At 45.8% G+C, this 23,686-nt stretch overlaps 2 protein-coding genes across 2 annotated transcripts; both read left to right on the top strand.

Moving 5' to 3' along the window:
- Positions 1–2: 2 nt before the first annotated feature.
- Positions 3–6,026, top strand: Fancg (FA complementation group G). The gene is made up of 14 exons (XM_026414749.2): positions 3–243; positions 443–533; positions 920–1,051; positions 1,307–1,509; positions 2,021–2,156; positions 2,319–2,449; positions 2,556–2,702; positions 2,841–2,992; positions 3,857–3,923; positions 4,108–4,397; positions 4,546–4,592; positions 4,791–4,946; positions 5,394–5,517; positions 5,662–6,026. The coding sequence occupies exons 1-14, from the start codon at positions 148–150 to the stop codon at positions 5,768–5,770; spliced, it is 1,881 nt and encodes a 626-aa protein (XP_026270534.2). The 5' UTR covers positions 3–147; the 3' UTR covers positions 5,771–6,026.
- A 1,556-nt stretch (positions 6,027–7,582) lies between these two features.
- On the top strand, positions 7,583–23,645 carry Vcp (valosin containing protein). The gene is made up of 17 exons (XM_026414774.2): positions 7,583–7,904; positions 12,033–12,144; positions 12,327–12,499; positions 13,570–13,712; positions 14,142–14,272; positions 14,876–15,007; positions 17,454–17,556; positions 18,134–18,267; positions 18,346–18,481; positions 18,828–18,940; positions 19,318–19,482; positions 19,581–19,703; positions 20,014–20,226; positions 20,562–20,870; positions 21,392–21,547; positions 22,678–22,832; positions 22,983–23,645. Exons 1-17 carry the CDS (start codon positions 7,888–7,890, stop codon positions 23,086–23,088), a joined length of 2,421 nt encoding a protein of 806 aa, XP_026270559.1. The 5' UTR covers positions 7,583–7,887; the 3' UTR covers positions 23,089–23,645.
- Positions 23,646–23,686: the final 41 nt, after the last annotated feature.

Raw genomic sequence — 23,686 nt, 5'->3', positions numbered from 1 at the left:
GGTGGACAGCCTTTGTAGGGATCTCGAAGGGAGCCGGAAAGGGTGCGGAAGTGAGCAATCCCCTCTCGACTATGGTGGGGGCTACGGCGGGGTTACCCTCACCCATCAGAAACCCTCCGCAGGTGTAGGGGTTCACCCTCCTCGACCATGGCCCACCAGTCTTTCCTGGGCTCCCCAGAGGCTCGCGCCAGCTGCCTGGACCTGTGGAAGGAAAAGAACGACCGGCTCGTTCGACAGGCCAAGGTAACGTGGTTACTGGGACCCTCACTTTGCTGCACCAGGATCCCAGAAAGCGCGTTTGCAGTGAATTTACCCCAGCCTTTGGGCAGTTTGACTTCCCTCGAAGAGCAAAAAATGCCTGGAGAATGCACCCCTCTTTACTGTTGAAAGGGGAGCGAAAAAAAGACTCATTCTCAGTAACGTTCCCTCCCACTTTTGGCAGGTGGCTCAGGACTCTGGTGTGTCTCTGAGGCGACACAAGTTGGTTCAAGACACACTGGAGGGACTCAGGGAGCTCCTACACATTCTGCATGGTAAGCAGAGTCTTCTCCAGGATGGTCAGTTTGCCTTCTCCACAGCCAAGAATCTTCTGTATTTCTGGGATTGAGATGATTACTTAGGGGACAGGGAGTAACAGAATGGGCCGGAGTGGAATTGTCTTTGTACATGGAGTTTCTCTTCTGCGCCTGCCTGTGTATGGGCTCGGAAGCATGCATACACAATGGTAGCATGGGAAGAAGTGGTTTCTGGGATGATTTGCTCTTTCCGGACTGTCTGACCAGAGGACATGTTCTTCATTGAAGCTGTTTTGTTTGGAGTGGGATGATCTCTGGATTGGGATCTTATTTGGGAAAATTTTCATGTGAGAGAACCAGAGTGTGTGAGTGAGAGAGCCTAAGATCAGCATCTATTGCTTCAGGACTTCCTGCAGCTGTCCCTGTTCTCCCCTTGGAGCTGACTGTCACCTGTAACTTCATTATCCTGAAAGTGAGCCTAGCTCAGGGTTTCACTGAAGACGAGGCCCAGGATATACAACGGGGCCTAGAAAGAGGTGAGGGTCAGTTTGCCTTCTATTCCCCTGCCAGCTTTAGTCTGGATTTAAGTCTGTCTAAGAGGTTGGGAGAAACAACAAAAGACATCATCTTCATGGAGAGAGGTGCCCTTCTGTAATTCTCTATGGGCTCCTCAGACCAGGTTGGGGTGTTATTATTGTAATCCTTGGGCTTTTGCAGAAGAGGAAAGACAGAGAGTGTGGGGAGATGGAGTATGTGGTCTCACCTTTGCTTTGTGTATGTGTACTCTATAGTGCTAGAGACCCAGGAGCAGTTGGGGCCCAGGCCAGAACAAGGGATCAGGAAGTTGTGGGAGTCTGTCCTCTGTGCTTCCTCCCTTCTGCCCAAGCTACTGTGTGCCTTGCACCACCTGGTTGGCCTGCAGGCTGCCCTTTGGCTGAGCATTGACCGTCTTGAAGACCTGGCCTTGCTGTTGCAGACTCTGAATGGCAACCAGGTAATGGGGGAAGTGATCTGAAGATGAGGGTGTCATCCCTCCTTCCTTCTCCACTGCTGCAGGTGCATGATTGCTGGAAAGCCTTCTACATTTGTAGTCTGAAAACCTGAGTTTTCTGAGGGACTTTGGGTAACCTTGCTCTGGTTGTCCCATTGTGGGGGATTATCTTTGGGGCATTTTTTAAAAACAGCTTAATTAATTTGGTTATGGTTAGGGCTTTTGTGCATGATCTTGCTGAAACTAACTCACAATCTCAGTCTTCTCAGTAGTAACCCGAACATGGTTACTAAACTGGCCTCATGACCTCATTGCCATATCCTGAATGAGAAGGCATACTAGAAAAGATCACCACTGCCCTAAATTATTATTCTTTCCTTTATCCTTCCTTCTCAGATATCTTTCTCTTAGAATTGGGGGAGCAGGAATCAGGAGGAGTCTTTAACTCAAGGAGCCCAAGACTGGAGAAGTGAGAGTGGTTTTAGACTTAGAGACTTGGTCCTTTTCTCTCCAGAATGGGGCCTCTAAGGATCTGCTGCTACTTCTAAAAACTTGGAACCCTCCAGCTGAGGAATCAGATGCCCCATTGACCCTGCAGAATGCCCGGGGTTTGAGGGATATCCTTTTGACAGCATTTGCCTACCGTCAAGGTCAGCTAGCAACCTTACTCATCCTTTCCCTTAAGGTATCCTCTGGGCTTATACTCTCCCTGTCATATCCCATTCAGTTCCATGGAATTTTTCTGGGCTCACTTTCCCATCACATTTTCTGCTTTATGGGCCTCTCTAATCTCACACCCTAATTGCCCTCAGGCCTCCAGGAGCTGATTTCAGGGAGCCTACCAAGGGCATTGAGCAGCCTGCATGAAGCAGCCTCAGGTCTGTGTCCACGACCTCTCTTGGTACAGGTGTATACAGCATTAGGATCCTGTCTTCGTAAGATGGTAAAGATAGCCCTGAGGGGTGGGAGAAATGGGGGAAACCTTGGGCATTATAAACAGCATTTTCTTTTTGATGGTAGCTGAGGCCTATGTCCTTTTACCCCTCTAGGGAAATCCACAGAGAGCTTTGCTGTACTTGATTGCAGCTCTGAAAGGGGGATCACCCTGGGGTCTTCCACTTCTGGAGGCTTCCAGATTATATCGGCAATTGGGGGATACAGCTGCAGAGCTGGAGAGTCTGGAGCTGCTGGTTGAGGTAAGTAATTGTCAGATGAATATATGGGGTGGAGAATGGCTGAGGTGCTGGTGTTGGAGTAACTAGACAAGATACAAGTATAAGGAAGTATGACTCCCAAAGATTATGGATATACTTTCTTCTTTCTTTCCTATTTAGGCCTTGAGTGCCACCCATAGCTCTGAAGTTCCACAGCCTCTCATTGAGGTAGAATTGCTACTCCCACGACCTGACCCAGCCTCTCCCCTTTACTGTGGCACACAGAGCCAAGCCAAGCACCTGTTAGCAAGCCGATGCCTACAGATGGGGAGGTGAGGTTCCCTGTTGCTCAGCTGAGCTCCTCTTCCCACTTCATGCCTTCCCCAGGGTATGACTCTAGGTTTTCTGTTTTGTTTTGGTACTGAGCATTGAACCCAGGTGCACTTAACTACTGCTCCACATCCCTACCTCTTTTTGGTATTTTTATTTAGAGACAGGGTCTTACTGAGTTGCTTAGGGCCTCAGCTTCCTGAGCCACTAGGATTATAGGATGTGCACGACTGTGCCCAGCCATGACTCTGTTTTTTGTTCCTGTGAGTTGGGTGATGAATGAGGCAATGGTAGGACATAGGTCTCTACTCCCCAGTGTCCTGGCTTACTGCTGGACCTGATCTGAGGGCTTTTTATCCAGACAATAACTTCTATCTTTGAAACACTGAAATCTCCCCAATCCATTCTGTAACTGAGGTAGATCCATGCAGAGCCAGGGTTGTAGGCCTAGACCTCACCTTCTCTCTTATTCCTCAAGGCCTACAAGCATCCCTTCATTAGCAAGGAGAGAACGTTTTCTTTTCTTTTTTTTTTTTTTTTTTATTGGTTGTTCACATTACAAAGCTCTTGACATATCATATTTCATACATTAGATTGAAGTGGGTTATGAACTCCCAATTTTACCCCAAATGCAGATTGCAGAATCACGTCGGTTACACATCCACAATTTTACATAATGCCCTATTAGTAATTGTTGTATTCTGCTACCTTTCCTATCCCCTACTATCCCCCCTCCCCTTCCCTCATATCTTCTCTCTCTACCCCATCTACTGTAATTCATTTCTCAAGGAGAGAACGTTTTCCCTGAAGCCCTTGGAGGACTCTGCCAGGGCTTAAGGTAGTGTTCATGTGTTATGACTTTCCAGGGCAGAAGATGCTGCAGAGCATTACTTGGACCTGCTGGCCCTGTTGCTGGATGGCTCAGATCCACGGGTAGGTTCTCCATAATGAAATGGGAGGGTTGAGGGTTCCTTTGGAGTAGAGCAGAATGATTGTTCTGCTTTTCCCTCTACTATTCTGTCTGTCCATTATGGAAGACCAGGCTCTATATGGTCTTTATAGTACCAGAGCCTGGTGAAGAGATCTCTTCAAGACACGCATCCTTCTCCCACTCTAGTTCTGCCCACCAACCAGCCCCCCAGGACCTTGCATGCCTGAGGTGTTCTTGGAGGCAGCAGCAGCACTGATCCAGGCAGGCCGAGCCCAAGATGCTTTGACTGTATGTGAGGAGCTGCTTACCCGCACATCTTCTCTGCTTCCCAAGATGCTCCAGCCATGGGAAGATGCAAGAAAAGGAACCAAGGAACTGCCATCCTGCCCACTCTGGGTCTCTGCTGTTTACCTGCTTCAGGGCCGGGCCTGGGTACAACTGAGGGCCCCAAAAGAGGCAATTAGTGAATTTAGCCGGTGAGCCCAGTAAGCCACCTAGGGTCCTGGGGAAGTGTGGAAGAAAGATTTTCTGATTGGGACCTGGGTTGGTGAATTCTGTTCTTACCCACTCACCTGAATTTCTGAGTTTGATTCTTCTTCGCTCCTGCTCCATGTTCCATATCAGGTGCCTTGAGTTGCTCTTCCGGGCCATACCTGAGGACAAAGAACAAGGTGATTTAGAATTTCAGTTTTCCTTATCTCCTGGAAGGGGTGGAGGTGAAAGTGGGTTTCCTTTCTGTGTATCCCAGCCCACCAGACTAGAAGACTTAAGAGAAGGGGCTCCAAACAAAAGAAGAGAGAGAGGGGAACTTGGAGTTTTGGTGATATGTGGTTGGGAAGACACTTATTGATTTTGGGTATGGTCCTCAGGGGCAGCTTCCAACTGTGAGCAGGGGTGTAGGTCAGATATGGCACTGAAACAGCTTCGGGCAGCTGCCCTGATCAGTCGTGGACTGGAATGGGCAGCCAATGGCCAAGATACCAAAGCCCTACAGGACTTCCTCCTCAGTGTGCAGATGTGCCCAGGTATGTATGCTACACATAACATCAGTTATGCATGGATGTTCAGGGACAGAGAGGTACACAGAGGAGGTACTTGGGCATTTGTGTAAGAGTGGTTTTCTGAGACAGGAGGGCTGAGTGAGATTATGCTGTTTAAAACTAGGATATATCTAAGTGTGCACATATAAACATAGTATATATACAAGGCTCCCAAGAGTTCCCTAGTTTCCTATGTCCTTAAGACACAAAGACCATGACTGCATTGGTGTGGGCTATGTGGGAATGGGGCCAGCTGAGCTCTTTTTACTGGGCAGGTGACAAATCCTGGAAGAGGAATGGTTGTGAGTGATCTACTTTTGGTTTCAAATGTGAGTGTAAACAAGACAGTCTCTCTAGCTCTCAGTTTCTTCTATAAAATGATGCCTAAGCCTATATGAAATTCTAAATCTTTCTACTCTGGGGTGGCCTCAGGTAATAGAGATGCTTCCTTTCACCTGCTTCAGACTCTAAGGAGGCTGGATAGGAAGGATGAGGCCGCTGCTTTCTGTTGGAGGCTGCAGGCCCAAACTCAACTGCCACAGAAGGAAGCTACCTGGTGAGGGTTGCTGGCTTGGGGCTGAAGGACAGTTGGAGTTGTGGAGTCCTTGGGAGTATTGGGGGTGATGAAGGAATGAAAGGGAGGGAAAGTTGCCTAACCTTTGATCTTTCACTCTTATGCATCACTCTTCTTGCTCTCCAGGTCTCTCCCCCTGTACTTAGAAATCTATTTGAGCTGGATCCATTCCCCTGACTGTGAAACCTTCCTTGAAGAGTTTCAGACATCTCTGCAGGAGCCTCATGACCTGTAGCTGCTATGTTTCCAAGAGCCTGAGCTGAGGGCCCAGTGAATCATCTCTGTGAGGAGGGCCTCCCCGCCTCCCCTTGCTTTACCCTCCTTAGGTGATGTGACTGGAGCCGATCATTCCTATGTAACTCTTGTACTGGTGAAGTTGGTGGCAGTCCTGTGTGGTTTGGGATACTCCTTCCTTCTGGAGGAAGTATTCCCTGCTACCAACAAGTCATTGACTTTGCTTGTAGCATCTGTTTTTCCTGTTTCCCCTTTTCTTGTGTTGAGTAAAAATGCATATATATATATATATATATATGTGTATATTTATCTTGTCTGCCTAGTACATATACTTGGATGGGAAAGCTTTTGGGTGCTTAGTTGAGTGCTGGTTGTCAAAAGAACCCTCTCCCAATATTGACTGCCTGTGCTCCCCCCCTTTTATTTGTTGGTGTGTCTGTGTGTGGGGGGGGATGTGCTAGCGATTGAATCCAGGCCTTGTATATGAACTCCCATCCTCTCAGCATCATCTGTCTTATGAGCTGGAGGCCTAGCTATGATGGAAAGACTACACTAATCCTCATTCAGTGCCTTAGTCCTTTCCAGATCCAAAGCCCAAATCCTGTGCTAGGCGACAGGAGTTAGGTATGGAGGGTGACCTAGACAGGCTTTTCAAGTTAATGGCAGGTTCTTAATACTGAGGAGGGACAACCAGATCTCTGAGTCTATCAATGACTCCTCACCTACTTCCTAATTCTAAATTCTAGAAACTGAACTCATTTCAGTCAAACTTGTCTGTGTGGATGGGGGTGAAGTGTGATTTGAGTCAGCAAGCCCCAAAGAACCCTATTGACGCCAGTCAGGGCCAACTGTTATTGTAACTGAGGGACTTCTAATTCCAGTATGTAATTTTCTTGCTGCCTTGGATGATATTGGCTCTGCTTTGTGTTCTGTGGCTGCCTTTTGACCTCTTTGGACTCTGAATGTGCTCTCCTCCAGGCATCAATATTAATACTCTATGGTAGGGGAAGCACCCCTCCCTTAAGCACTCGGAAACGGTAAAACTCGTGGGATTAACTGTTGGGGAGGGTGCAATGACAATGGGGTAGCCCGGATGAAAAGCTGGGGTGCTAGTCCAAAGAGCCAGAGTAGGGGTTGCTGGTGCCAGTATTTTGTTTTTGTTTTTGGTGCTTGGGATTGAATTCAGGGGCACTTAACGACTGAGTCACATCCCCATCCCTTTTTATTTATTTATTTTTATATTTTTACTTTGAGACTGTCCACATTGCTTAGGACCTCACTAAGTTGCTGAGGCTGGTCTTGAACTTGCCATCCTCGTGCCTCAGTTTTCCAAATTGCTGGGCATGCGCCATGGCACCTGGCTTGGTGCCAGTGTTTTAAAGAATCAAGAAGTGTTTGTGTGGTGATGGAATAAAAGGATCCCCAGGTTTGTGGAGAAACTAGTGTGGATTATCACTACAACAGAACTAGACTAATATAAGAGTTCAATCCATTGTGCCAGGTTCTTCCAAGGGGATAAACTCGGAAGCCAATGAACTGGAGCCAAGTGGGAGAGTCCGCCTCCAAAGGCTTAAAGGCTCTCCTTTTACTAGTCGATCTGGCCCAGTTTCTTCCGCTGATTGGTCTAGACTCACAATCCGTCGAGGAAGCGTAGCGTTGCGACCAATTGACGTGGCGTTACTAGGCGTGTTGTATCCCTGAGGCGGGACCCAGGCCATAAGCGAATTTTCTGATTGGCTGTGGTCCCTGGGTTGCTGGGGAGAGGCGCGGAGAGGCGGGCGCGAGTTCCCAGGGCAGGCGCTGATTGGCTGAAGTGAGAGCGGCTTTCCTTCCGATGATTCGGCTTTTCTCGACTCAGTCTCAGCTAAGCGTTTGCAGCCGTCGTTGGAGTCTTCGCTGCCGCTGCCTCCTCGCGAATCAGCCAGCGTCTCCCGCCCGCTCGCAGCCCGAGTGCCGCTGGGAGGAAGCGAGAGGCAGGCCCCCTGTGGGTTTGTAGCTGCTGCTCGCCATCCCTCCCCCAGCCTGGGAGAGCCTAGCCCCGGCCCAGTCGGTCGCCTGCCACTCTTGTAGCCGTTACTCGCGGGCCGCCACAGCTGCCGACAGGGAGAGGCGCGCGCCATGGCCTCTGGAGCCGAGTGAGTGTGTGCGCGCGCCCGCCAGCTAGCTGCGGGGGCGCGCACCGCGGGATCCGCCGCGCTGGGTAGGCCCCGGTCGGGCCTGGCCGGGGGCGCGTCTGAGAGGTGGAGACCGGGAAGGTGGGAGAGGAAAGGCGAGGAAGCGGGCAAACGAGGGCCCATGGGCCCGCGTCCCAGCGCGCCACCTAGGCTGTGCTTGTGTTGGGCCCGGGTCGGAGCCTGGGCGAGATCGTGCTGTGTCATGCAGGCCCCGGCCGGCCTGATTGACCCTCTCGGAACTGCGGCCCCGGCGGAGTGAGGTCTTACGTCTCACGCTGCTTGCGCGGAGCCCCAGGGCCTTGAGGCACCGGTCTGCGAATCCGCGTACCACCCGTGGACGACCCTGGGCCCACGAAGAGAGCAGGCCCCGCGAGCCCGCAGCCCCAACTGGGCCCGGTGGGCGTGGACTTTGGGCCACGTGAAGGCCTCTGGAGCCTTGAGACTCAGGCTGCGGTTCCGGGCGGGGGAAGTCCCAGCGAGCTCAGGAAAGCTCACACTGGCCCTTTTGGAGCTGGGACTACTTGGCCCGAGGTTGGCATCCTCAGCCACCTGAGTTGTGAGGGTCTGTTCAGGAAAGGGCAGCCCCTGCCTTTCGCCTCTGGCCATCGTCCTACTTTAGGCCTACGAGGAGGCTCTAGAGAGGTCCTTGCTAAAGTTTGAAGCTCAGTTTATGTTTTGTGGGCTTCCCTACACTTTAGCTTTCGTGACTTGCAGGTTGGAGTTGCCCAAACCCTTCAGGGAAAAGACACACGCCCCTTTTCTGAAACAGCCACCTAGAGAAATTCTCTGTGCCTTGGGGGTTTCTGGCCATACCTTCATCTCTCAGGAAAGCATCAGATAAAACCTGGTCACCTCAGCCTATTCTGCCTAGAATCTAGAGGTTTAGATACAAAAAAACAAAACAAAACAAAAAAACCACGTTCTACTAAAAACTTGTATGTAAATCACCTTCCTGCTTTGAAGAGATTAGTGTTTTGAGGTGTGTTCCTTTTTCTCAAGTTTCTGAATTGGGATGAAGTATTACTCAATTGCTTAATTAAAAAGGTGATTGTTGATACCTAAAATAGGCTCTCAGGTTATATCCAGCTAGCCTCTGCTTTTCAAAACTAAAAATCTAAAATTCTTGTAACCTGGAATCACTAGCAGTTTCTCACCTCTAGGTCATCTTAATGACTTACTGAATCTCCTCCAAGTCTCCTGTGGCCTGTTGGTTCTGGAAAGGACCTGAGTCATGCATAAGACAATGGGGAATGTTCCCAAAGAACCTCCAGAATTGCGGTTAGCCTATGGTCAGGCTGAATTCACTCTTTTACTGATCTCCACAGATAAGGAATTAGAGGTCTTGTTTGTTTTTGGTACCAGGGATTGGACCAAGAGGTGGTTTAACCACTGAGCACATCCCTGTCTCCCCTGCCCTCCCACTTTTTTCTCTCCTTGAGACAGGGTCTTGCTAAGTTGCTTAGGGCTTCGCTAAGGTTCTGAGGCTGGCCTCCAACTTGTGACCCTTCTGCCTCAGCCTTCTATGTTGCTGGAATTACAGGTGTGTGCCACCACACCCGGCTCTCCAGTCCTTTTTATTTTGAGACAAGGTCTTGCTGAGTTGCTGAGGCTGATTTCGAACTTGTGATCCTCCTGCCTCAGCCTCCTGAGTTGCTGGGATTACAGGTGTGTGCCACTGTGCCTGTCTTAGAGGTTTTTACCTTAAGTGAAGGGCATATCACTCTTTAGAGGTAGGGTCAGTAATGGTAGGCATATTGGAGGTTTTTCTAGAATGCAGTTTTGAGGTTAATATACAAAGTATGATGACTTGAAGCAACTGGCATTTTATTTTTTTCCAGCCCCAGTCTTGTAAATCAAACAGGAAGATGAGCAGTCCTTGGGAGGGGAGTATAGGGTGGTATTTTGATGGGTTGGGGGTAGTCAGGAGAACTGGTAAGTTTACATAGGTTGCCCTGGGCAGTCACATTGCCCATGCTAGAGTGTTGATAATTTTTCAGAGTCTACCTGCTCTGCAGCATTGTGCACAGAATGGCACACTTTTAGGATGGGGGAGTAAAGTTACAGATGAGGAAACTACTATTGGAAATTAGTTTAAAAGCAGTAGTAAAGATAGAACCAGCCAGATGTGATGATGCATGCTTGTAATCCTAGTGACTCCAGAGGCTGAGGCAGGAGGATCGCGAATTCAGAACCAGCCTCAGCAACTTAGGCCCTAAAATTTCAGTGAGTCCCTGTTTCTAAATAAAATATTAAAAAGGGCTGGGGATGTGGCTCAGTGACCGAATGTTCCTGGCTTCAATCCCTGGTACCAAACAACAACAAAAAAACCAAAACAAAAACAACAAACAGAGCGAAGATTAGCAGAGAGCTTACCACTTTGTAAAATGAATGGGTTTATTTGATATTCTAGAGCCCATGCATCTTATCTATTTTCCAAATTGTGAAGGTATATCTAATGGCAATACTATTTTGTTAGCAATATTCCTAGCTCCTAGAACAGTACCTGGATTACAGTAGACAATTGTTGAATGAAGAAATAGTTCTATTTTTTTCTTTGGTTAACACATTTGCCCAACCTTAGTGAGAAGAAGTAACTCTTCAAAGGGAGAGCCCATTGAATCTAGTATGTGATGGAGAGAGCTAGCTAAAAAATTGTTTTCATTCACTATTTGGTGAATGATCCTAGCTTCTAGGAAGTGAAAGAAATTGAGTTTAGACTCTGGCAACCTTAATTTGGATGAGAGGGATTTGAATTTATCACATGTTTTAGCATTTCTTGGTTTTGACTTGATGAACGAACTCTATGAAGTTGTGTGCCTTTGCAGAAATTACTGTGAAGTTCCTTTAGACTTGATTCTGACTAATTGCCTGCCTGCCTCTTTCCTGGGGATTGAACCAGGGCCTCACTCACATAGGCCAGGCAAGCACTCTTCTCTGAGTACATTCCTAGACCTTTTAAAATACTTTTTATTTTTACCAGGCTGATCTCCAACTTGAGATCCTATTCCTCAATCTCTCAAGTAGCTGAGGCATGTAGAACCCCTGCCCAATTTTGAACCTCTTTCTGAAGGTTCTAGACTGTTAAATGTTTTTTCTGAATATGATAGTTTTTGTGTGCTTGGTTTTCTTTTTCTTCCGTGTGTGTGTGTGTGTGTGTGTGTGTGTATGTGTATGTTGGTACTATGATTGAACCTAGCGGCACTTTGTCACTCAGCTACATCTCTATCTGCTTTTAAAAATTTATTTATTTATTTATTTTGAGAAGGCCTTGCTAAGTAGGCTGGGCTGACTTCGAACAGACCAAGGATCCTTTTGCCTCCGCCTTCCAAGTCTTTGGGATTACAGGCGTGCAGCCACTACATCTGCCTGTGCTTGGTATTCTTGTGGTACTTGGGAAAGCTCTGGCATTGAACAGGTCTATCTTGTGAGGAGAGTAGTGCTAATAATTCTGCTTCATTGTTCCCCAGCTTGCTTGGTGAGACTGGTGTCCCCAGGACCCTAAGGGAAGTTGTCTAGCTCAGTTTATTCCTTGGAAGGTTAGCATAAAAAAGAGCTTGTGTTTTGCTTTGGAGTGCTAATCATGATGACCATTAGAACCTTGTTACAGGCATTGTGTTGAGTATTTACACTCATTATCTCACTTAAAATGGTAAATCTCTTTTATTTATTTATTTATTTAAAAATTCTTTTAAAAAGGTAAATCTCTTGAAATAGGTACTACTGCAGTCCCCATTTTACAGATGAGGACACCAAAGTCCAGAGAGATTAACTAACTTGCCCAATGTTGCAATTAAACATTGGCAGTGTTGGGTTTCAGATAGGTCTGACTGCATTGCTCCTGCTCTGAACTGATGCTTTATACAGTTTTAAGACTTTTCATTTCTCTTAATTATTAGAGTTAATAGAATGAGGAATGTAATATAACTGGATACTGCTCCTTGTTTTCTTGATTGAATTTCTTTCATCTGAGCTCTGTATAGGAATACCTTTACCTATCCACTTTGTTTCCTAAGTATGTGTTTTTTGGAGATTGTTGGGGCCTCTAGATACGGGGTATATATTGGAACTGACTTTGTTTCCTCCTTCTAGTTCAAAGGGTGATGACTTATCAACAGCCATTCTCAAACAGAAGAACCGTCCCAATCGGTTGATTGTTGATGAAGCCATCAATGAGGACAACAGTGTGGTATCCTTGTCCCAGGTAAGTTGGGTAGACACTCCAGTCTTTCTTTATTGCACTGGAGGGATTTCCCCAGGTTTCTTTTCTCATTTTTCTTACAGTGGCAGCAGATAGAGTGGGGTTTACTGGGAATCCCAGTCTCCAGGGCTGCTGTTTACCCCATTTTGCCCAGTGACCCAAAGGCCTTAACCTTCTTTCCTTAGCCCAAGATGGATGAACTGCAGTTGTTCCGAGGTGACACAGTGTTGCTGAAAGGAAAGAAGAGGCGGGAAGCTGTGTGCATTGTGCTTTCTGATGACACATGTTCTGATGAGAAGATTCGAATGAATAGAGTTGTTCGGAATAACCTTCGTGTACGCCTAGGGGATGTCATCAGGTGTGTGTGTGGGGTTCTTGGCCCCTCAGGGATGGGAGGTCAGAGACATCCTGCATTAAAGGCAGTATTCCCCTGTGTTACAGCCAGTATGATTTCCTTGGCAGCTGCTAGTACAGGAAGCCATCTGGCCATGGGAGGACCTATGCTTCAGGGTTCTCTTTAGGTTTCAGTTCTGTCTTCCTGGACTTCAAAATCTACCTCTGCATAGCCCATGAGACAAGTTGACCTTTCTGTGACTCTTGATGCCTTTGTTTTTTCTTATTAGAGGTATAAGCCATCATATCATAGGATGAGGGTATATAGCTGCCAAATAGCCTCCTTATTTACTACTGTGTTCAATGAATGGTTTGTGATGGGGCTAGAATGAGGTGGGAAGCGTATGGAAGGTGGGCTTCTAATGGTTCTTTTAAGGATGTAAGTTAATCTAGGAGAGTGGTATGGTTGGAGTCAGACCCAGGATAGCTTCAGTGTGAGTGATTTTGCTTGTTCCTATATAAATGTAAATGAGAGGCTTCCCCAATTTCCAGTCACCTGGCTAAGATCATCTAAGGCTTCTGATTATTTTTCATGGACTCTTCTTCCTGAGGATGCTTATCACTTTCTGAAGATTTTCTGACCATGTGGCTGAGATTATTTTTTCACTTCTATTTTCCTGACCATGACACTTGTCTAAGGCCTCTCTTGTATTATTAATACAAGTCACTAGTATTAGCCAGAAGGAATCATCCTTGGATGTCATTCACTGAAGACTCCAGTAGTAGAGTTGTATGTGTCTTTTTTGGTGGGACTTCCAAATGTTCTTAATTTTGGCTCACTGGTTAGGAGTGGGCTGCCCTAGTAGCCTCTTTTAGTAGCTTTTGCTACCCTACCCTGAGTGTGACCTGTCTTAGTTCTGCTTTGCTGTTCCTTTGCCTTCACTCCAACCCTGCTCTCCTTCCTCTCTTCACCTAAAGCCATCCCTGCCTTTTCTTTTTCGCTTGCCATCAGCTGTCTGTGCCAGGCCCTTTCGGACGCCCAGTGCTTGGGGCTGCAGTGTGGTTGGTAATGTGGAGTCTGCTTGTCATCCTCAGCATCCAGCCATGCCCTGATGTGAAGTACGGCAAACGTATCCATGTGCTACCCATCGATGACACAGTGGAAGGCATCACTGGCAATCTCTTTGAGGTATACCTTAAGCCGTACTTCCTGGAAGCTTATCGACCCATCCGGAAAGGTGAGAGATAATTCTAGGAACTGAGTTTTAAGGATGTTTGTGGGAATACTTTAGAGTATTGGAGTATCTTTTTCTCATTTTCACATATATGTGTATAACACATGTGTCTTACCATGTGTCTTCTCTGCCTCTGTGTTCCCAAAGAGTAAGCTGTCCTCTTGTCCTCTCTTGTCTCTGAAGTGAGAAGGTGGTTCATTTTAGCTGTGTTATAGTTAAAAAGTGCACAACTCTACCATTGATGGTTATAGTACTGAAAGCTTGGTCTGTTTCTACCCTGGAAATTATATTTTATGGGCTTTACTGAGACAAGGAGAGGTGGAGTGGGGCAGAATAGGGCAATATGTAGTTATTTGCCATTTTAGACTTAAGGAATTCTCATTTGGACTGGTAGTTGACCTCTAACTGCACTTTTACTGCTTGCTGTTTTAGGGGACATTTTCCTTGTCCGTGGTGGGATGCGTGCTGTGGAGTTCAAAGTAGTGGAGACAGATCCCAGCCCTTATTGCATTGTTGCTCCAGACACAGTGATCCACTGTGAAGGAGAGCCTATCAAACGAGAGGTGAGTTTGCTCCCTGGCCCTAGTACCCAGTTTCGTTGTATTTAGTGTGGGAGTCATGTTGCAAGTGTTGAGACTGGGTGCTTTTTGGACTTAGCTGCTTCTGGAAGTGGGGAAACCTCCCCGATGTACATTTCTGGGCCCATGTGTTTTTTGGAGAACCCAATACCAGGAATTTTAGATTGAACCTAAAAGTTAAAACAGATTGGAATATTTTTTAATTTTTTTCTTGTGGCACTGGGGATCAAACCCAGGGCTTTGTGTACTCTAGTCAAGTGCTCTGCAACTGAACTGTAAGCAGCCCTGGAATAATTTTTGAAATGAAGCTAATGGATGGCATCTAGGCCTGTGCCCCATTCCCAGAGTTTCTAGTTTCAGGTTTTAGAGAGTCCTTTCCAGAAAGAGTAAGGGCTGTGTGAGAGGAAAGGACTGTGCCTTGGAATTTTTGAAGTAGTTCTTTAATGCAGGATCCCTTTAGACAAGAATCTTGTCCTATTCATACAGCAGATTTTTCCACACCAGTTAATGGAATTATTTGGAGAAACTCTTAATTTTAGCTGATAAAATATTCCTGCCTTCTCCTTTCTTTGTCTCTCCCATGTTCAGGATGAGGAAGAGTCCTTGAATGAAGTAGGCTATGATGACATTGGTGGCTGTAGGAAGCAACTGGCTCAGATAAAGGAGATGGTGGAGCTTCCTCTGAGACATCCTGCACTCTTTAAGGCAATTGGCGTGAAGGTGAGCTTCCTGGGCTTTGTGGGTTCTAGTCTAGGATGGTAATTAATGTCTAATCCTCGGACTGTTTTCACTTATGGCTTGGATTAGAGGGGCATTTTTATCTTAGTTGGTTTTGTAGAAAGCTCTAAATTTATTAAAGCTACTGATGGTCAAGAATAGCAGGCTAGCTGGATGTGGTGGCACACATCTGTAATCCCAGCAATTTGGGAGGCTAAGGTAGGAGGATTGCAAGTTTGAGGCTAGCCTCAGCAAATTAGCGAGGCCTTAAGTAACTCAGTGAGACTGTCTAAAAGGGGCCTCTGGTTGTGGCTCAGTGGTCAGGCGCTTGCCTAGTACGTGGGAGTCACTGGGTTTTATAAAGGTATAAAAAATGTTGGGGAAAAAAAAAGAAATAATAAAAGTGCTAGGATGTTGTTTAGTGGTAGAGCGCCCCTGGGTTCAATCCCCAGTACCAAAAAAAGAAAAGACAAACTAATTTTTTTTTTTTTAAACTGGGAATTGAACCCAGGGCATTTAACCACTGAACCACAGCCCTAGGCCCCCCTCTTTAAAATATTTTTTTAGATGTTAATGCACCTTTATTTTATTCATTTATTTATATGCAGAACTGAGAATTGAACCTAGTGCTTCACACATGCTAGCCAAGCGCTCCACCACTGATTTACAACTCCAGCCCCTTTTTATATTTTATTTAGAGACAGGGTCTCAACTAAGTTGCTAGGGCTGGCTTTGAACTCAAAATTCTGCCCTCAGCTTCCCCAGCTATTGGGATTACAGGTGTGTACCACCGGGTCTGGCTCACATGTATTTTTTTTTCTTTTGGTACTGGGGATTGAACTCAGGGACACTCAACCACTGAGGCATATCCCCAGCCCTTTTTTGTATTTTATTTACAGATAGGGTTTTACTGGGTTCTCAGCTCAGCATCTCGCTGTTGCTGAGGCTGGCTTTGAACTCTCAATCTCCTGCCTCAGCCCCCTGAGTCACTGGGATTACAGGCGTGTGCCACCGCGCGTGGCTCACAAATCTTTTATACTGAGCATATATGTGTACCTTTAAAAACATAAAAGCAGTTCTTAACCTCATGGAGCCTGCAAAAACAATTCTCACCATAATTTGCCTTTCTTTCAAGAACTTTGTCATTTAATAGAAGCAGACTTTAAGGAAATTTGCAGAGTGCTAGTGGTCCAGTACTACTCATCTAAGAGTGTAGCTTTTTGACCTTTTCTGTATCGTGGGACACACTGAAGATGAAATTAATACTTTGCCTTGTAAGCATTATACAAGTAATTTCATCTTCTATGTGAGCAGTTTCAATATCCTGCCTGTATGTGGGGCCACAGAAAAGATAGTTTCAAAAAGGAATATCTGTTGTTAACCCTAAGGAAAAGCATTCCGATATCATAATAAATTCTGGAAAACTGTGATTATAGAGTGAATGAACTTTTTGACAATGAAGAATATAGACCATGTTTTTTTAAATGGTTTAGCTGGTCCTTGGCATTTTGTCTTTAAGATTGAATTTATTCTAGTCCCAGGATCTTTAAACTCCCTTATAATAGAGTCTCTTAGGGTGGTTTTTGTGCTATTAGTCTCCTGTGGAAATTGCATTCATAAATGTTGCCATCTTTTTAGCAATATTTTCTCTGGTGTTGGCAGGACTGAGTATGGCCTGAAGTAAATTGCCGAAGCAGCATTTACTGTCATTTAATTTCTTTTTTTTTTTTTTTTTTGGTAATACTAGAGATTGAACCCAGGGTCTTACATGTGCTAAGCAAGCATTCTACTACTGAGCTGCATCCATATCCATGAAAGGTTTATTTTTGGGAGGTACCAGAGATTGAACTCGGGGGGGGGGGGGGGGGGGGGGGGACACTTAACCACTGAGCCACATCCCCAGCCCTTTTTTTTGTTATGCTAGAAATTGAACCATAGCCTTGTGTATGCAAGACAAGCACTCTGCCAGCTTCCCTATATCCCTAGCCCCTTTCTTGTTATTTATTTATTTATTTTTAAAGAGAGAATTTTTAATATTTATTTTTGTTTTAGTTTTCGGCGGATACAACATCTTTGTTTGTATGTGGTGCCGAGGATTGAACCCGGGCTGCACGCATGCCAGGCGAGCGCGCTACCACTTGAGCCACATCTCCAGCCCTTGTTTTTTATTTTGAGACAGGGTCTTGGTTTGTTGCTTAGGGATTCACTAAGTAGCTGAGGCTGGATTTGAACTTGGCAATCCTTATACCTTATACCTCAACCTCGTAAGCCACTGTGATTACAGGCATGCATCACCACACCCAGCCTTCTCAAGGGCTTATTCTTATTGGTGTTAGGGTTAAACCCTGATTCTCACCCTCTCTAGAGCCCTAGTTGAGCCATTTTAAGATGGATAGTGTTGGGAGAAGATGAAAGTCTGAACCTAATCACACTCTGTATTGGTTCTTAGCCTCCTCGGGGAATTCTCCTCTATGGACCTCCTGGAACTGGGAAGACCTTGATTGCCCGAGCTGTGGCAAATGAGACTGGAGCTTTTTTCTTCCTGATCAATGGTAAAAGTCTTGGTTCATCTTGACTCTGGCTTGACCCAACTTTGAGCTGAGGAGCTCATGGACAAGTGTCCATTTGCAACCATGCAGTTGTACATACTTTGGCATCTTCTGGTAGGGTGTATTACTGGATAGATAAGCTACAAGTGAAAGATATTGTTGCTCCTTATCCTTTTCCCCCTTGAGAAAGATTGTGAACAGACTAAAGACATTTAGGAGGAGCAAACTGAAATGAGAAATCAAAAGGCACACAATTATTTGAGAGGGTTTGGGGAAGATGGGCTGAGATCACTTGGCTCTCTGAGAATGGTATTTAGCTGGTAGAGGTCCAACTGGTATACTGCCTCCTTTTGACCAGTGGTCCCAGAGCATCTGCTGTCATCTTCACACTTTTGGCTCTTCTGTGAGGAAAGTGTACTGAGTCCTTTGGCTTCTCTCCAGCCTGCCCCTGATTGTCTTGGGATATTGGCTGTACAGATTACCACTTTCTTACCCGTGATGTTTCTATAGGCTGGGAAAATGCGAAATAATTTCTCATTTAGTATAGTTTTGTTAAAATTTTCTTTCTGAATCCTTTCAGGTCCTGAGATTATGAGCAAGTTGGCTGGTGAGTCTGAGAGCAACCTTCGTAAAGCCTTTGAGGAGGCTGAAAAGAATGCTCCTGCTATCATATTCATCGATGAGCTAGATGCCATTGCTCCCAAACGAGAGAAAGTAGGAGCTTACCTGAAGGATGGTGGGTGGTTGGAAGGTCCTGATTTCGCTTCTTACCAGATAATCTTTTCTTGACAGACTCATGGGGAGGTGGAGCGGCGTATCGTATCACAGTTATTGACCCTTATGGATGGGCTAAAGCAGAGAGCACATGTAATAGTTATGGCAGCAACCAACAGACCCAATAGCATTGATCCAGCCCTCCGGCGATTTGGTAAGGACTCCAGATTTCTTTTAACCCTACCCTTGCTCATAGGGAGATTATAGTTCTACTGGGTGTAATCTCCGTGATCCCACCTCTGTCCTTATCTAAGTTAACAAATCCTGAGGATTTCTTAAAGCTCTTTGCAATGATAGAGCCCCAGGGATTCTTTTCCTTTCCCTATTTTTATCTAAAATGACCAACCATCCTGTTTGTCTGAGACTGACAAACCAGGTTTCCCAGGTCATGAAACCTTCAGTGCTAATGCTAGGAAAGCCTGAGGATGAGGTGGATGATTGCCTTAGGCCTGTTCCTTCTTCCCTCTGGACCCAGAAATGATCCCTGCACTGTCCCACAGGTCGCTTTGACAGGGAAGTAGATATTGGAATCCCTGATGCTACAGGACGTTTGGAAATTCTTCAGATCCATACCAAGAACATGAAGCTGGCAGATGACGTGGACCTGGAACAGGTGGAGTCTTGATGAGGGCTGACCAGGAATTAGGATATCTTTGTTTCTAAGAAGTTGCAAGGAACTGATTAGAGATAAACTTAAGATGGGAGGAGATTGGTTTTGATTCCTAGGGAGGGGAAAGAAAATGATCTGAAACTGAAACCAGGAAAAAAGTGATGTGTTTTAGTGATAATGCAGTAGAGTAAAGCAGAATTGTTGGGGTAACTTTATTTCCACTGCCCAAATTCAGGCTTGAGTACTGAAACCTCAACTGGTGGGGGGTCTGCTAGTGTATGTGTTCAAGCAAATGGAAGAGATCATGATTCTTTTATCCCTCAAGTTTCCTAAGGCAGCTGGGTCTTAGAGACAGAATATCAGTAGATATCTTTCTGCAGGTAGCCAATGAGACTCATGGACATGTGGGTGCTGACTTAGCAGCTCTGTGCTCAGAGGCAGCCCTGCAGGCCATCCGCAAGAAGATGGATCTGATTGACTTAGAGGATGAGACCATTGATGCTGAAGTCATGAACTCCCTGGCAGTGACTATGGATGATTTCCGAGTAAGGACTATACCCCCACCTGAGATACACACACACATACACTTTCCCTCCCGTGGGAAGTCTCATCCCCCTTTTTATTTTTTTTTTTTCCTTTTTAGTGGGCCTTGAGTCAGAGCAACCCATCAGCACTGCGGGAAACTGTGGTAGAAGTGCCACAGGTAACCTGGGAAGACATTGGGGGCCTGGAGGATGTCAAACGTGAGCTTCAGGAGCTAGTCCAGGTAGGGTAACGAGAGTCCCTGACACAGTATGTTGTAATTGACCTGAGTGGTCTCAGGGTGTCAGCACATTCTCTGCTAGAGTTGTGACACCACAACTCAGAAACCTGCTCCTAGGTAGCCAGGTTCTTAGCCTGTAGAATGCACTATAAAGTGGTAGAGGGATTGATTCTGTTTGGTTATGTTTCTTTCAAAATATGAAGATATGGGATTGGGGATTGCTTGCCTGGCATGCACAATGCCCTGAATTCGGTCCTTGGCCCTGGGGGGAAAAATGGAGGTAGCCTTGAATCTTCTTTCCTTTGCCTTCTAGTATCCTGTAGAACACCCAGACAAATTTCTTAAGTTTGGTATGACACCATCCAAGGGAGTTCTATTCTATGGACCTCCAGGCTGTGGGAAAACCTTGCTGGCTAAAGCTATTGCTAATGAATGCCAGGCCAACTTCATCTCCATCAAGGGTCCTGAACTGCTCACCATGTGGTTTGGAGAATCTGAAGCCAATGTCAGGGAAATCTTTGACAAGGTAAGGTATAAGAGGCTGGGCTATCTGTTCACTTGCTTGGGGGCAAGGTAGGATAGAAACTGATTGTTTGGGAGAGTCAAAATAGTCTTACTGGGCTGGGGTTGTGGCGTACGCCTAGTGCGTGTGAGGCCCTGGGTTCGATTCTCAGCACCACATATAAATAAATAGATAGATGGGTAGAAAGGTATTGTGTCCAACTATAACTAAAAAAATAAATATTTTTTAAAAATCATCTTACTATTGTCACCTCATCTGGGACATTGGAAATTACTTTTTTCCTTCTTAGGTCTGAGAGACTCAGTTGTGTTAATGCTAAGTTTTTGTTCCTTCCACAGGCACGCCAAGCTGCTCCTTGTGTGCTGTTTTTTGATGAGCTGGATTCAATTGCCAAAGCTCGTGGTGGTAACATTGGAGATGGTGGTGGGGCTGCTGACCGAGTAATTAACCAGATCCTGACAGAAATGGATGGCATGTCCACAAAAAAGAATGTTTTCATCATTGGCGCTACCAATCGGCCTGACATTATTGATCCTGCCATCCTAAGACCTGGCCGCCTTGATCAGCTTATTTACATCCCACTGCCTGATGAGAAGTCCCGTGTTGCCATCCTCAAGGCCAATCTGCGCAAGTCCCCAGTTGCCAAGGCAAGGTTGTGGGCCACAGGGCCTTGTGAGGCTGGTGTGGAGTGCTTTTTGGTTTCTGGACAGGGTTCCATTGGGGATTTCTGGGGTTAGGACTGGTCTAATAGGAGCTGGATATAGTAGTGGCTTACTCCTTTAATCCCAGGAACTCTGGAGGCTGAGGGAGGAGGAATTGCAAATTTGAGGCCAGCTCCGGCAACTTAGTGATACCCTTTCTCAAAAGAAAAAAATAAAAAAGGGCTGGGGATGTGGCTCAGTGATTAAGTATTCCTAAGTGTTCCTGGGTTCAATCCCTGGCTTGCCCCTTTTGTTTGTTTGTTTGTTTTTGTTTTAAGTAAAGGACTGGTGATGTAGCTCAGTGGTAAAGTGTCTATGGTCAATCCCCAGTACCAAATAATTTTTAAAAAATGGATGAGGCAGAAGATGGGGCACACTGAAGTTGGAAGTGCTTAGGGAGCCTGAAGATCAGTATATCCCAGGAGATGAAAGGCTAAATTCTAAAGTAGCTGTGCTGCTGCTTTCAGGATGTGGATTTGGAGTTCCTGGCAAAGATGACTAATGGCTTCTCTGGAGCAGACCTGACAGAGATTTGCCAACGTGCTTGTAAGCTGGCCATTCGTGAATCCATTGAGAGTGAGATTAGGCGAGAACGGGAGAGGCAGACAAACCCTTCTGCCATGGTGAGTCTGCATCAGTGGTGCCGGTGTGGGAAGCCAGGGAAGAGTCTCCGCTGGGCCCTGGGCCCTGGAGTTGAGAATACAAGATATTTGAAAGGTTATCTGCCTGAAAAAAAAATTGAGTCAGGGCATTAAAGAGAGAATGCTGAGGTAAACCATAGTATTTCCTTCCTCCTTGAAGAAAATCAAAGTATAACTGTGCAGCAAACAAATGGAACAAGATTTCAAACTTAACTATAGCTCTATCCCTGGTAGTGGGGAAAGAGGACATGGACCTACCAAAATATTTTTGTGTGTAAGCTCTATAAAGATGACTTGTTTCTCACTTTATCATGGTTCCATGTTTGTGACTTAATAAATGAGTAAGTGGCTTTTTTTTTTTTTTACCTTTTGGGAAGAGATCTGTGAAATCTCTTCTTTCTTCAATGAAATCTTATAAAGTAATGATGTATTAATGCTTGGAAGCAGACTTGTAAGCCAGAGCAATGGGGGTGGCCTCTCAGTGGAAGAGATAGGGTTTGAGAGAGTTTGGATAAAGGGATAAACAACCCAATTAACTCGCTCTAGTAGTAGGGTTTCAGGAATTGGGAAAACCCAGGTTTATTTAATTAAGCACATGTGTTACTGGAAGCAAGGCCGTTACATAGGGAGTAATAATGTGGTAAACCCTGAGAGCAATTGATATTTTCTTTTTGAACTTTAGATTTATTGAGGTATAATATTTATGCAGTAATATGCACTGCATCCTTTTTAGATACAATTTCCATGCTTTTTGACAGATGTGTATTTAAGTTCTATAACTACTATCACTGTTAAAGTTTCCTCAGACCATTTAGTTAGCATCTTCTCCCTTTATTAGACCCTGACAAACACTGATGTGATTTCTATCTTTGCACTTTTCTCTTTTCCAGAATCCATTGACGAGTTTTAAAAGTAATGTTACTAATGGCTTCCCTAGAGCAGAGCAGTGACTCAATTTTAGAAAGTTTGGTCTGGTATCTTAGGCAGATTAGATTGAGGACCAGGAGACAAATAAGCTACTGCAGTAATAGAAGGGTGGGGAGACCAGGGACAGAGTCAAATCTGGGTCTTAAGTAGCCAGGGTGGTCTGTATTTACCAATTTTTTTAATAGGAAGTAGAAGAAGATGATCCAGTGCCAGAGATCCGCAGAGATCACTTTGAGGAAGCCATGCGCTTTGCCCGTCGTTCTGTCAGTGATAATGACATTCGGAAGTATGAAATGTTTGCTCAAACCCTTCAGCAGAGTCGAGGTTTTGGCAGTTTCAGGTAATGGTTGGGGGCCGTGGGCAGTTCTTAAGTTGCTTTGGAGACCTGTATAAAGAACATGGCAAGAGTCCTAAAGAATGTAGAGTGAAAAGCCTACACAGGTCCTATCCTTACCCTCTTTTTTTTTTTGTCTTTTCTCTTAATATACAGATTCCCTTCGGGGAACCAGGGTGGAGCTGGCCCTAGTCAGGGCAGTGGAGGTGGCACAGGTGGCAGTGTGTACACGGAAGATAATGATGATGACCTGTACGGCTAAGTGATGGTGACCAGCGTGCGGCGAGCTGGCCTGGTTGGACCTTGTTCCCTGGGGGTGGGGGCGCTTGCCCAGGAGGGACCAGGGGTGCGCCCAGGGCCTGCTCCATTTCTCAGTCTGAACAGTTGAGCTACCAGTCAGACTCTGGACAGGGGGTTTTTTGTTGCAAAAAATACAAAACAAAAGTGATAAAATAAAAGTGATTTTCTTTTGGGAGGTGGAGAGTGAATTACCAACGGAGAATTGGGCCTTTGGGCCTACGCCATTTCTCTTGTAGTTTGGGGCAGTGCAGGGGACCTGTGTGGGGTGTGAACCAAGGCATTACCACTGACTCCTACAGTAAAGCATCTGCACGTCACTCAATGCTGCCTGAGCCCTCCCTTCCCGTAGCCAACCTGGGTAGGTGGGTGAGGGGCCACAGTTGCTGGGTGTTTATATAGAGAGTAGGTTGATTTTATTTTACATGCTTTTGAGTTATTGTTGGAAAACTAATCACAAGCAGTTTTTAAACCAAAAATTGACATGTTGTAAAAGGACAATAAACGTTGGGTCAAAATGGAGCTTGAGTCCTGGCCCTTGTGCCTGCTTCTTTTTCTGGGAA

Source organism: Urocitellus parryii, chromosome 4 (assembly GCF_045843805.1).
Source record: "Urocitellus parryii isolate mUroPar1 chromosome 4, mUroPar1.hap1, whole genome shotgun sequence".
Taxonomy (NCBI): Eukaryota; Metazoa; Chordata; class Mammalia; order Rodentia; family Sciuridae; genus Urocitellus; species Urocitellus parryii.
This window is presented reverse-complemented; position numbering and strand designations above follow the sequence as displayed.

Coding starts and splice junctions, on each gene's coding strand:
- Vcp (XM_026414774.2), top strand. Junction 18,268..18,345: donor TTGCTCCCAAACGAGAGAAA/GTAGGAGCTTAC, acceptor TTTTCTTGACAG/ACTCATGGGGAGGTGGAGCG. Junction 20,871..21,391: donor GCAAGTCCCCAGTTGCCAAG/GCAAGGTTGTGG, acceptor TGCTGCTTTCAG/GATGTGGATTTGGAGTTCCT.
- Fancg (XM_026414749.2), top strand. CDS start 148: ATGGCCCACCAGTCTTTCCTGGGCTCCCCAGAGGCTCGCGCCAGCTGC. Junction 2,993..3,856: donor CGATGCCTACAGATGGGGAG/GTGAGGTTCCCT, acceptor ATGACTTTCCAG/GGCAGAAGATGCTGCAGAGC. Junction 3,924..4,107: donor TGGATGGCTCAGATCCACGG/GTAGGTTCTCCA, acceptor CTCCCACTCTAG/TTCTGCCCACCAACCAGCCC.